This window comes from Calidris pugnax, unplaced genomic scaffold (assembly GCF_001431845.1).
Source record: "Calidris pugnax isolate Ruff unplaced genomic scaffold, ASM143184v1 scaffold20, whole genome shotgun sequence".
Classification (NCBI taxonomy): domain Eukaryota; kingdom Metazoa; phylum Chordata; class Aves; order Charadriiformes; family Scolopacidae; genus Calidris; species Calidris pugnax.
Window position 1 is genome coordinate 18,371,935 of NW_015094510.1, and position 13,922 is coordinate 18,385,856.

The 13,922-nt window shown below is 37.8% G+C and overlaps 1 protein-coding gene across 1 annotated transcript in view; it reads right to left on the reverse strand.

The window, feature by feature from the left end:
* Window positions 1-13,922, reverse strand: part of FREM2 (FRAS1 related extracellular matrix protein 2) — a 137,430-nt gene that overhangs the window by 47,803 nt on the left and 75,705 nt on the right. The window contains exons 6-7 of the mRNA XM_014965743.1: window positions 11,823-11,948; window positions 10,662-10,913 (exon numbers count right to left, since the gene is read on the reverse strand). Of these exons, the coding sequence (XP_014821229.1) occupies window positions 10,662-10,913; window positions 11,823-11,948 (378 nt within the window). The remainder of the gene's footprint in view (window positions 1-10,661; window positions 10,914-11,822; window positions 11,949-13,922) is intronic.

A 13,922-nucleotide genomic window follows, 5' to 3' on the forward strand; every position in this document is an offset into this window, starting at 1 on the left:
TCAAGAAACATAACCACAAAATTGCAATAACTCATTCTATGAACATTTTCTTTATGATACCTTGTAACGCCATCCACTTAAATCATGACCATGATCTCTAAGATTTTAAAGCCCAAAGTCATAGTGATGACAATTATGTTTTCTCCCCAGCTGAGACTTCCACTGGTAGCCAAATAGTACTAGTAAGGCTTTTGGATGATTAACAAGCATTTTGTTGTTTGGTAACGAGAGCTTATAGGAAGATGGCAAGGAAATTGTGAGACTCGATAACAAAAGACAGAATTCCTGAGCCTCCATAAAAGTAAATGCATGCTGAAAACGGTTGAGCTTCTTATGCAGTGAAAGACATTAGACTTGGAGAAAAGGATCTAATAATATTCTACAGATCAAAATACATCCAAATTGTGCATTCTCTGAGAGTAATTTTTCATAGAATCACAGAATGGTTTGGGTCAAAAGGGGCCTTTAAAGATCATCTAGTCCAAACCCCCTGCCGAAAGCAGGGACACCTCCCAACTAGACCAGGTTGCTCAAAGCCCCATCCAACCTGACCTTGAACACTTCCAGGGATGGGGCATCCACAACTTCTCTGGGCAGTTTGTTCCACTGTCTCACATCCCTCAATGTAAAAACTTTCTTCCTTATGCCCAATCTAAATCTTTCAGTTTAAAACTTGCCTCTTGACCTATAACTACAGGTACTGGTAAAAAGTCTCTGTCTTTTTTATTAGCCCCCTTTATATATCAAAAGGCCACAATAAAGTCTCCCCAGAGCCTCCTGTTTTCCAGGCAGAACAACTCCAACTCTCTTACCTGTCTTCACAGGAGAGGTGCTCCAGCCCTCTGATCATTTTTGTGACCCTCCTCTGGACCCACTCTAACAGGTCCATGTCTGTCTTATGCTGAGGGCTCCAGAGCTGGACACAGTACTCCAGGTGGGGTGTCCCAAGAGTGAAAAAGAGGGGTGGAATCACCTCCTTTGACCTGCTGATCACACATCCTTTGATGCAGCCCAAGATATGATTGGCTTTCTGGGCTGCAAAGCACACATTGCTGGCTCATGTCCAGTTCTTCATCCACAAATATCACCAAGTCCTAAAGCCCCATCCAACCTGACCTTGAACACTTCCAGGGATGGGGCATCCACAACTTCTCTGGGCAGTTTGTTCCACTGTCTCACATCCCTCAATGTAAAAACTTTCTTCCTTATGCCCAATCTAAATCTTTCAGTTTAAAACTTGCCTCTTGACCTATAACTACAGGTACTGGTAAAAAGTCTCTGTCTTTTTTATTAGCCCCCTTTATATATCAAAAGGCCACAATAAAGTCTCCCCAGAGCCTCCTGTTTTCCAGGCAGAACAACTCCAACTCTCTTACCTGTCTTCACAGGAGAGGTGCTCCAGCCCTCTGATCATTTTTGTGACCCTCCTCTGGACCCACTCTAACAGGTCCATGTCTGTCTTATGCTGAGGGCTCCAGAGCTGGACACAGTACTCCAGGTGGGGTGTCCCAAGAGTGAAAAAGAGGGGTGGAATCACCTCCTTTGACCTGCTGATCACACATCCTTTGATGCAGCCCAAGATATGATTGGCTTTCTGGGCTGCAAAGCACACATTGCTGGCTCATGTCCAGTTCTTCATCCACAAATATCACCAAGTCCTGGGCAAGGCCGGGGATACCATTCATTTCTCAGTCCGTACTAAGGGTGGCCCCAATTCAGGTGTAGGACCTTGCGCTTGGTCTTGCTGAACTCAGTGGGCCATGAAGTTTGCCTGGACTCACTCATGAAGCCTGACAAGATCCCTCGTGATGTCATCCTTTACCTCAAGCCTGTCAACTGTACCACTCAGATTAGTGTCATCTGCAAACTTGCTGAGGGGGCACTGAAACCCACTATGTCATTGATGAAGATATTAAATAGTATCGGTCCCAGTATGAACCGTAAAGGAACAAAACTTGTTAGTGGTGTCTGTTTGGACATTGAAACACTGAGTGTAACTGGATGTGGCCACCCAGCTGATTTCTTATCCATCAACAGTCCATCCATCAAAGCCGTATCTCTCGAATTTAGAGGTACGAGTGTTGGGAGGGGCTGTGCCAAAGGCCTTAAAGTTTAGGTAGATGACATCTGTAGCATAGAATCATAGAATTGTTTAGGTTGGAAAAGATCTTTTAAGATCATCAAGTCCAACTGTTAACCTAGCACTGCTGAGTCCACCACTAAACCATGTCCCTAAGCACCACATCTACATGTCTTTTAAATACCTCCAGGGATTTAAAACCACTTCCCTGGGAAGCCTGTTCCGATCCTTGCTGACCCTTTTGGTGAAGAATTTTTTCCTAATATTCAATCTAAACATCCACTTTGTTTGTCCACTGATGCAGTCACTCCATCATAGAAGGCCACTAGATTAGCGAGGCATGATTTGCCCTTGATGAAGCCATGTTGGCTGTCTCTAAAAACTTCTCTCTTCTCTATGTTTCTACCTATCTTCCAGAAGGATCTGTTGCATGATCTTATGAGGCACAGAGGTAAGGCTGTTAAATTCACTTTAACCAAATGAATTACAAATCTGACTCTTATCCAAGTAGCAAATGTGTTTGGTTTTATTGAAGAATAAATGAAGAAGAAGGAAGACACTATTATTGTAACTATCATTACTACAAATGGTGCATAGAAGAGGAACAGCACAACCAAGAAATGTAAAATCCTTTGTTTTCCTGGTGGCCGTTGGCATTTGTATATAATTTCTGGCATAGCTTGATCCATATTTTAAAAAGAAAATTATGATCCTCTCCATTCTTGTGGATAGTTATTAAACTTATTCATTTGCCTCTATGTATACACAGGCTTTTCTGGATTGGAGACATCCTGACCATATCACAAGACAGGATAAGAAAGGCACCGCCACAACTCTGGCAGTGTTGGATATTTTGACTTTTACTATTCAGTCTCAATGCTAGTTATGTAGAGTTTGCTTAACTGGCAGAAGCAATTTCTTACAGGCTTTTCTGCCCACATACAGTGAGAACACATTTAGCCCACTGAGCTCTGAAACGAACAACATGCAAGAGATCTTCCATACTCCCTTTACAGGAGCTAATGTTGGGGATAGGGCTCAACAGAGAAGACAGAAGTGAAAACAGAACAACAGCCAAACTTATGAGACAACAAAAGCAGAGCTCTAATGATAGAAAATATTCTCTGCTGTAAAAATTCTTGAATTCTCTCTTTTGGACTTCTGACCCCATTTGTGTCAGAGGAAAAACTGTTGCCTGACAGACAGTAATGTGAGATAATAACTGAGTTAATCCTTTGTTGATTTACACATTCAAAAGGATGATCAACATCATTAAAGCCCAATGGCATACATTGGTTACTCTGTTGTTCAGTATCCTTTGGGTCTTCGAAGACCAATGAGCAAAGTGGCAAAGTCTCAGTACATGGAGCTTTGGAGGAGCCAAGATGATCTGAAGAAACCTTAGGAAAACTGAATGCACCAAGATGTTGAACACAATCTATCCAAATCTTAAACATACAAAGCACTGACTAGGTCACTAAATGAATTCCCTATGATTGCAAGCAACCAAGAATAAATGGTTAATTTAGAATGGTTTGCTAGATAATCATTACATTTTCAAGCAGTCTACAATAAATATAAGATCTGTTGTACAAAGACAAAAGCTATAAGTAATATGCTACAGAAAGACAGGAGAGAGAAAGATTTTCAATGCACTCTTGAGCGAACTGTCATAAAACAATGATCCATTAGGCTCTGGAAAACAACATCAGTACATGTAAGAACATAATCTCATTTAACTCATACTAGACTTGACAGAAAGTATCAATTTTCTATAGATCATATAATTTCGTACCTTCTGCTTATCAACTATTTTATGTGCTTTGAGTACAAAACTCAAAAGCTGTTTTCTGTATTTCAACCCTCTTCGAGAAAAATTACTATAATTTACATAGAACTGTAATAAAGCATATGTAAGCTAACCGTTTAAGAACCTGCAGTTGTGAAGGCTTAGAGATATGCTGCTCCACCAGCTGAGTCCTCTGTTGCAAAGGAGTCATCTGAAATAGATGTGACAAAGTACTGTCTGGAGGTCATGGCCTGTCCACCTTACTTACTAAAGGAGCCTATACACTTAGTTATTAAGCAGCTCAGTGAAGATGAGATTAATCCAACATCCATAGTTCATATAAATACACTGTGTGAATGTATACCTGCATACACATGCATATAGTAAACTGTCAGTAACAGATAATGCTAGAAAAGCAAATCGTAAACGTGCCCGGTTGTCTCCATAAAATGCCTTACTATAAGATATGACGTTAATTTATTTCCGTGATACACAGAAAACAGGGACTTTCCAAAGTCTTTAATGCTATTATCATAAATTGTACATTCTACTCTTTTGAACTGGTGATAATAAGAAGCTGTAAGTAAAGTAAACTGGGAGTATAACATGTGTCATAAATTGGCTGTCTTCCACTTTTTCCCTTGATTAGTTGCCAGTCTGGCCACCTGCCACAGACCGGGGAGAGGGAAGGGGTCACATAGAGATTTTACCTAATGAGGGGACAAAAGCTGCAGAGAAGTGCCAGAGGCATCAGACCTACAGGCACTGTAAAAATAGAAAAGGGAGAAAGTAGCCAAAGATGGCTGTATGGAGGAATAAAGAACAACTAGTTTGTTATTTTAGCCATCTCCAAAGAATGATGAAGGATACTTGGCCAAATCATGACCCCAGTCCTGGCCGCAGTTATCTAACGCTGGGCATACTGTGCCTGCAGTGTCCAGGTTGTAACTACAACTGGACAAACAGCCTGGCAGATATTAACCACCAAGATCAACCAACCACTCGTTCAGTTTAAGGTTATAGCACACCTATCGTTGAAAAGAAATTTCCACTGCCTCAGAGGCCAGTGGAAATAAGGAGATTCCAGATAGCCTAGTGAGATAAGGATGTCCCTCTGATGTTACTAATAGAGTATTTAATTATCATCAGCTGGAAATTTGGCTCAGTACACACACTGAAAGTTAGTTGATACTCTATAACTACTGGGACATGTAATGCAAAGCACATATTTATAACGTAGAATTGCAGAGCTGACTTTCTGCCTCTTTCAGGCTATTGATAGTAAACGTCAATATGAACTTTACCACCATGAGCAAGCTGGACAAGTCCTAGTGGCTACTGATTTCCAGAACATGGTCTAAGGCATTCCAAAGTTAATTAAATGTAATGACAGCAAGTGTTTAAAAGAAATCTCCAGATGACTAAAGAATTAATCTGTTCTATTTGACATCTAATACTGGCTTTCTGCATTATCATACCATGATCGTCATCATACCATCATCCAGTCTACTCAGCTGTAAAATATTCCCAGACAGTGCTATCCTCCACCACGTGGATGATACCAGTGATCGATTCTGTTGAGTAGGTATAAGGAAAATGGTACGCAAACCTCCAACACAAACCTCAGTCCTTTGCTTTCCCAGCCTTGACGTAGAAATATCAAGAAGAAATCTGAACGGCTGCTTGCCCATCTAATGTGAATGAAGTGGAACAAATGTATTTAATGTACTTCCTGCTGTGAACAGCATGAGGCTTCAACAATTCCACTAAGGCAAGATGACTGTTTGTCAGCCTGGCTGTAAGGCTGTGTGCTCGCATGGCAACACTACATACAGTAGCATGGAATTAAAATCACATGGGAAGACAGACACTGACAAAAACCTTGAAGCAGACAAAATAACTGTAAGCATTCTCCTCTTAGCCACAAACTTCCAGCTCTGCATTCATCACATCTCTTCTCCTCCAGATTCCAAATGTGATTTCAAACCAAGAGTTTTAAATTTGCCCAAAACACAAAACAGAATTAGTAAAAAAGGGTCCAAATAGCAGCCTGGCAATCAAAACATTTAACTATGAGAGAGCAGAGATTTGCCTGCCAGTCTTAGTTGCAAGGACTAAGCATTTTGTATCAGACTTGTTGCACACAACACAGCAACACTGTTAGTGCTAGAACCAAATTACAGGCTCCTCATTCCCAGATGAACACTAACACAAGAATTTGATCTCATTTTTTCCTCTATGTACATGAAATGATTTCAGAGTCACAGCTTCTGTTGGAAACACAGAGTTCGTCCAGGCTCATCTTACTTAGTTGCTAAGTGCCTGGGGATTAAGGCGTTTCCGTGGAAGACTTGGGTCTGAGTGTTTTCAGGGTCTCTAAACTCCAGGACTCCTCTCTCCAAGGGGAATGAAAATTGCACAGCAACCTTACCCTCCTTTTTCTAGGTGCATAATATTGCTCTATTATGTAAAGTGCCTCCTCTGAGTAAGCTTTATGCTGAACTCCGTGCTCTCCATGCAGGATAGGTATGTCCTGAGCCAATTAACTGACCTCAAATTCTTCAGGGATTTCTGTTCATTCCCCAAATCTTTGAGATGCATAAAGACAAGTATTTCAGTCCATCAATTCTGGCCAGATTTATTAACACAAGTTTCCATTTGTATGGAAAATGGCTGAGTCTTTTGTTTGTGCTTGGATTTTATCTTGAACATCTAAATACCTATTGAAATACTCTTCAGTATTCATTTATTTAGATTTCAACTAGATTCTTTTAGATTTTTCTTTAGAAACCATAATTACTTTATAAAGCAGAAATAGCTATGTATCTCCTTGTTGTTTAATGGCATTTCATAGTTGGTGCTCTTTTGACACAAAATTAGGAAAAAACTCCTTCCTTCATGCCCAATACTGCTTACAACTTTGGGCTGAACAGCAAATAAAATTTCTAAGGGTAGGGTTTATATCTACTATCAGAGATTGACCGGATACCCACAGTGATTGATCTCAACAGTGTAGATACTACTAGGATGGGAGGGTTCCTGGGAGTACATCTCTCACTTCACTAACTATAGAAGGATCTTGGCATAGCCTGTTTGAATGAGATGTCTAGTATTTATAGACGGTTAATACCAAGTGAGATTACTGCCACCCCAAAAGTGGATTTACATAGGTCTTTACCCTGAATGTTTAACTTCCAGTGGTTCATGGTTAGTGTCACCTATGATATATTATCACCCCCAACTCAAGCACATCCATGCTTTTATTTTTTAGCATTTAAACTGTAGTGACACATCTAACTTTGAATTCAAATTTCCATGCACCACTTCCTTAGCTGTGTATTTCATTAACTTAATCTTTTTCTTCTTTTCTTTTTGTCTTCAGGACCTAACAGGAAAAGTCCCTTCCAAATTAAGAAATGTCCCAACAGCAGCACAAAATTGAAAATCACCTTTCACCTGTGCATGTTCTACATGTGATGATTTTTTTTCAGATTTTGCTTTGGCAGCACAGCACAACTGTATAATCCCCAATTAAAGTATTCAGTTGCCAGGAATTTCTGTAATATACTCTGGTTCACTAGAAAGCTGAGCACGCCTCTTTTACTTTTTGTTTATTGTCATGATTAGATAGCAACTCAGCTATTTTAGTTAGACCCTAAGGGCCTTCTCTAGAAATAAAAGAAGAAGGAAAGACTTTGATGATAGGTACTGAAGGTGAATGTTTCCTAATTAACTGGCATTGAATGCCAGAGGAGATAAGGTAATGTTGCTAGTGCTGACTTGACTTCCATAGGAAAGATCTCATGTAGTATTATTAAACTTTGACCTTTGCTGTTTGTATCTTTTGACCTGAAGAAGTCAATGCATAATGTTAATCCAGTCACAGTACTAGGAGAAATCACAACTTAATGACATGCTGTGACATCTTCGTTAAAAAGAAACTTTGGTAAGCAGAAGATGAATTTAAACAAACAACTAGAAAAATGTATCAGTAGACGGGAAGTAAAGAGACTAAAGTGGACTACAGAATTTAGTATGATAACATTACTATAGCTTATAGGCTATTATATATGTGCTAAAGCTTTTACCCACCTCTATTTTAGGCATTTTCTGAATTAAATTTTATTGTTAAAAGCTAAAGAAAGTGTTTTTTATTTCACATAGCATACTGTTTTGACTTATTAAAATTAATTTTGTGCATGCTAACAGTAATAACCAATGCTGCTTAAAATCCCCCACTTATTTATGCAGAATTTCAATCGTGGCTGCCAGTGTTAAATTGCTCATGTTACATAAATATGTGTGCATATACACAATCTGAAATTGACATATATATATTCATGTGTGTATGTGATTACATAAATAAATAAGGTATAACTTATAATTTATCTACTCTGTAGTCTGTACTCCGCTTTTCATACAACACGCAGCAGAACAGATCTCAGATGAACCAAAATGCATATGGACTTTCACTATGGACTATGTTTTTGTGCAAACTAAAAGCATTTGGTGGAAAATTTTACTGTTAAGTGAATTGTCAGTAAGTTTTTGAATTCTCTGGAGATTTTTGTGGCCGTACTTTCACTGACACACTAAATGTAACAAAACTCCTTTTTTTCTATTTCAAACGTGACACATACAACATTTTGGGTGCAAAAAGACAATTGCATGTTCATAAAAAAATTATCCAAACCTATCCTTCAAAGAGCCTTATCTTTCAATATCCAAAATACTGTTTATTCTTACCAACAAATATAGATGTTTGAGTTGTTGCATAACAAAAATGTTCCAATATCCCAAACACTTACCTGTGTCAGCTATTTTAATAAATCCAATCAGGTTGTTATTTATTAAATAATTTCTGTTTAAAAGTTTGTAGCATTGAGGGAAGTTGTGCTTGTAAATGCAGGAAATTTTACACTTAAAACTGAGTGCTGGTATACAAATAAAATTACTTCTCATGTTTTCTAATAGCAGTGTTAAAATGAAGGAGATTTCTTGTTAACTTCCCTAATATCTTGCAGGAGTTTCATAAACTGTTAAGTTCTGTACTATGTTTTGATTGACTAACTCTCATCATTTCTTCTTCAAAGTCACTGTACAGTACTGCTTAAATGACTGTATAAGCCTATGAATGACAATATCTTATTTTAAATGCTATAACCAGTATATAAAAGTGTTCCCTCCCAGACAATGAGGTTCCCACTGAATGTTCTAATGTTAGCTCATCTCTGTTTTAAATAATCTCTTGGATAAACATCCTCCCCATCTCAAACTTCCAGTATGTATTTTAAGCAGTCAGAACACCTTCAAAAGCTGGGTGATCCGCTTCTTCACTGATATGGTTTTGTATAGGTACTCTCTCAATATTCTATGCTCTACTATCTACAAACTGTAAAGTTCATGAATTCATCAAAATCACTCAAAAAATCAAATTATTGTAAAAAACCTACACAAATAAACCTGTATTTCCTACCACAGCAAAGTCAGATTAACATATTCCTATTTCGGTTTGCATTTGATATATGATCTGTTACTTTACAAGAAGTATTATTTCAAACCGGTGTGTTCATTAAGGCTATATGATTACCCAAATGCTCCACAAGAAAACAGTCACCTCTGTCAGAGGATTACACGTGAGAAATTTCAGACAGACTGAGTATTTACAATGCAATTAGATGGGTGTCAACTTCCTGCCTTTAAGAGCTGCCTTTTATATCCTTAACTAGGGAGTAATCACTGTGCTGATAATAACCCTCTATCTTGGCATCAAGCTTTCAAAGAGTACTGTAATATATAATTCCTCACATTAGTCTTTAGGAAATATGGCAGTGTCACAATAGATTGTTTATGGCCTCATGGAGAAGACTAAAATAGCTTATCAGTACTCCTTTCACAGAATTTACAGTTGAGGAGTGAGCCTCCAAACTCCATGCATAAATGAGGGCAATTGTACCAAGAAACTTTTTTGCTACCACTCCTAGAAAGAGAGTTGCCCCACCAATGAAAGGACACACTAAAGGAGTGCCACATCAATGCCAGGAACACTGAAGGAGAGGCTTGAAGTCACAATAATATTTATAAGCATTTTCAAAAGCTGTTGATGACACAGTGTGCTGCTTCTACTCTTCCTTAGTCACAGACCTCTCTCTAATCACCACCAGGAATGTCTCTTTTATAGAATATATCAAAGCTATTGACCACTGGAACAAAGGACTTAATTCTGTCAGCTTTTCCTTACTGAGGCAATTTCTAAAGCAACATTGCAGTCTTTTGATTATTTGTTTTGTTAAAAAGCCAAAGGAAGCACAGGGGGACACTTCTAGGCAGAAATTTAAATGCAGCATTAAATCAGAAGGAATATAGCTTGCCCCTTAGCAGCTGCTAGATGGCTTCTAGTCCATCAAGACCTCTAGTATGGCCCTTTGGAGCACAATCCAATGGGTCTGAAGGCTTTCTGGACAAAACCTCAGAATCACACACACAAGGGTCACCACGCAGGGTGACATTTTGGATTACATTTGTTACTGTGACACAATGGAAAGGTGCATCTTTTCGCACCCAATCACTGCTCGCATGATCTTCTCAAACTATAACATATCAATACTAAATACTTTTAAAAACCAACATAGCTTTCTAATAGTATTTTAAAATCCCAAGACAGAAGCTGCATCTGTTTTAACCACCAGGAAGAAATGCAAAAACCCAACTTCTACATGCTGATTTCAGTGTGATACTACCTGTAGTTTCTGTCCTGGACTGGGAATATCACTTCATTACATGCTGTCTTACCGTCATCCTTGTCAGGTACAATGGTAATTCGAGCGCTCGGGAATTCAGCACCAATTCTTCCACCCATGGGCATACTCAGCAAAACGTCAAAGGTCTCAGTCTCTTCATACAACGAATCATCTATGATGACGATCCGACACATTTTTTCTCGTTCGTCTTTGTCAAAACGTAGAATGCTGTTGTGATCCTCAGGCCTGGAAATGTAGTCAGAGTACGAAAGTACAGAGGTTGGGGCGGTGCCAGATGCTGTTCCTGTGGCATAAAAGGAGAATAGTCACTATGCATACCATGGTTATAATGATCCTTTTACAGAGGCTGAATTTTATGTTCATTATCTTTTAATTTCTGTGTGCTTTAATGGGATTAGATGGGTTGAAATCTCTGAACAGGTTACATTTCTGAGGTTCCTGGACAAACTACTTCCATATATGATGCAATGCAAGCACACGGCTCCTCAAATTAATCTGCATTTTTTTTCAGCTAGAAGGAATATTGTAGTCTATCACAAGAGGCACAGATTGACAAAGGAGAGCTTGTGAGGACTACAAATTAACTCCATTAATTAATTAACTTCAGTTGAAGATATTAGTGGACCAGAAATTAAATATAAAAAGAATTTGATGAAAACAAATTATTTTTATTCCAGATCACCTCAACAAAAAAGTTGCTTCATCTCTCCAGGTGAAAAATAACAATAAAAGCACAGGTGTGGAGAATCCATGCTCTGCACATAATCAGTAGGAGATTGACAAATAGAGGAAGTAGAAGGTTGATAATTAAGTAATATTATTGTATACACATTTTTTGAAGATACAACAACTAAAGGATATCCTGTGCAATCACTGCAGTGCTTTCAGTTCTGATCTTTTTCAAATATCTGGGGCTGCATAGAAAAGCCTTGCATAAGCATAAAGAATACCTTCTTCATCTCTTAACAAATAGCAGAAATTTGGAATATCATAATTTTTCTGTGGTATTCTATAATACTTTAAGACAGATTGTAAAGATGAATACATTTCCATTTGAGACTGAAGCAATTTAGGTGAAAAAGTAATTATCAGAGTTATAAAAAAATTTATTATGCAATAGATGGAACAATTCTTTTTGCTTTTCTGTCTCTTTTCTATTTTTGCCCTTTTTTTTGTTAGTAGATTCTGTTACCTTGTTGTGTGTAGCAAATAACCATCAGTTCCTGGCTCACATCTCCACTTCTTCTGACTGGAATAAATAATTCACCAACATCTTCTTCAATAGTATAGGTGGACTGAGGAATAAAGACAGTCGATTCTGCAAAGAACAGATGCACTTGCTTATGTAGATTTATGGCCTCATACACTCACCTGTAAAACAGCTAGGAGCATTTTAGCATATTCTAAAGTGCAAAAAGTAACTCTTATTTATCAGTAATGCTGCTAAATTTGAAGAAAAACTTGGGGCGTGAGAGAAGCAGAGTTTCTTAGTCTTTCGGAAATGGTAAATAAAATCAGATAATTAGGTCTGAATTCACAAGTCCTCACTAAGTTGTCTCTAATTGGACAATTTCCTTATCTAGTGTTAATGGTGCAAGACGGTGCCTGGAGAACTTGTCCAAAAGGTCTATATTTTAATTATTTCCATAGTATTTCACTATTAACTGTTAACCACAGGAGTATCAACGGCACAGCTCACGCACAGGCAGTGGCTCTGCAAGGTCATTCTGTAACTTACTACATCAAGATAAACATGAAAATCATTTGGCACTGAGGATGTAAGATTAAGCTCTCACTATCTTACTCTGACTTGGAGATTTGATGTGAGTTGGCTACACATCTACACTCCTATTTTATGAAAAAGAGACCTAGTCAATATAGTCAATGGAGTCTGGAGAGCAATCTCAGCCTAAAATGTATCATTCTAAATAATGTTAGATCTGTTTTTCAGGGAAAAAACCACTAACATGCATTTTAAACCCCTTCATTATTTTATATCCATATAAATAGGCTGCTGAGTTTTATGCTCAGGATCAATTTGGTTTGTTCCCTCAAAAACACAAGAACAAAAGGTGATTATACATATAATTATAAAGCACCTTTACAGTTTCATTAATATGACTGCAATCCTAACAGAATATGATTGTGTGTAATACCAAACCAAGTGGTATCAGCTGACTGTGCAATTTTTTTCATTATTTCAGAGCACTTTGGCAAACAATGTTCTGAAAATTGTCACATGACTTCTTTGAAAACGTGTTCCAGGTTTTATTTCTCCAACTGGAAAATACTACTAGCGTGACTTAAGGTCAAAAGCTTGCCTTAAAAATGTTGCAATTCAGGTTTGATAAGATCTAGACACTTTAACGATTCCAGCAAGTAAAAAATTCAATGTGAAAACGACCAAATCCCTACCCTTTTGTTTTAAAGTAAAACAGAAGCTAAAACACACACACACAAAATGTTCCTTTTATTTCCCCCTGTAGAATTATGTTGACAAAATGAAAAACTCTATCCTTCAAAAAAATGCAGGAATATGATTTGTTCTGTTTCCTGTCTCTCTCATAATTATCCAGCCAGGAGTAAAATGACAGTATAAAAGTTTAACTGATGTTATGAACAACATAAAAGCTCAGAGGAGAATGATCTACGTCATCTCAGCTACTATAAGGAAAAACATCCTCATGCAATCTCTTCTTGGAACAAAACATTAACTAATGTCCCATACACAAGGGGCTGGTACAGCTTTCCAAACAAGCTCAGTATTTTGGTGCTAAGACTACAGCATTCAAATCAGTGAATTTTAAAATAATTTTCACTGGAAGTAGAATAAAAATTTTGATATTTCCTATCCAGTTATTGTCCGAACTTGTTATCTCTATGCTTTAAAAGATGATTAGGAAACTGAGCTCTTCCCCACAAAGTTCTTTCTATATTTTCCTGTAGATGTTTCTTGATCTACAGTTGTGCATTAGATTTTCTCCTATGCATTTTCACTTTATGTACAATTGCTACAGATTCTCTGGGACTGTAAAAGGGAATTAAAAAAGCTATGGTTGACATTAAGAAAACTCAGATAATCATCTTTCGTTGTGCTACCTCACTGATTATAAAAAAGAGAGATTTAACATATTTTCAAGTAATTTCTCTGTCGCATATATACTGCTTTCCAAGTTAAGCACTATTTTTCTCAGTGACTAAATATGGATGTCAGATAATCTCTGGTTTAACTTACATTTGTAACTAGGAACTAAGAAACCTCTGACAGTTTTGCTGCCCAGTAGTCTTCAAA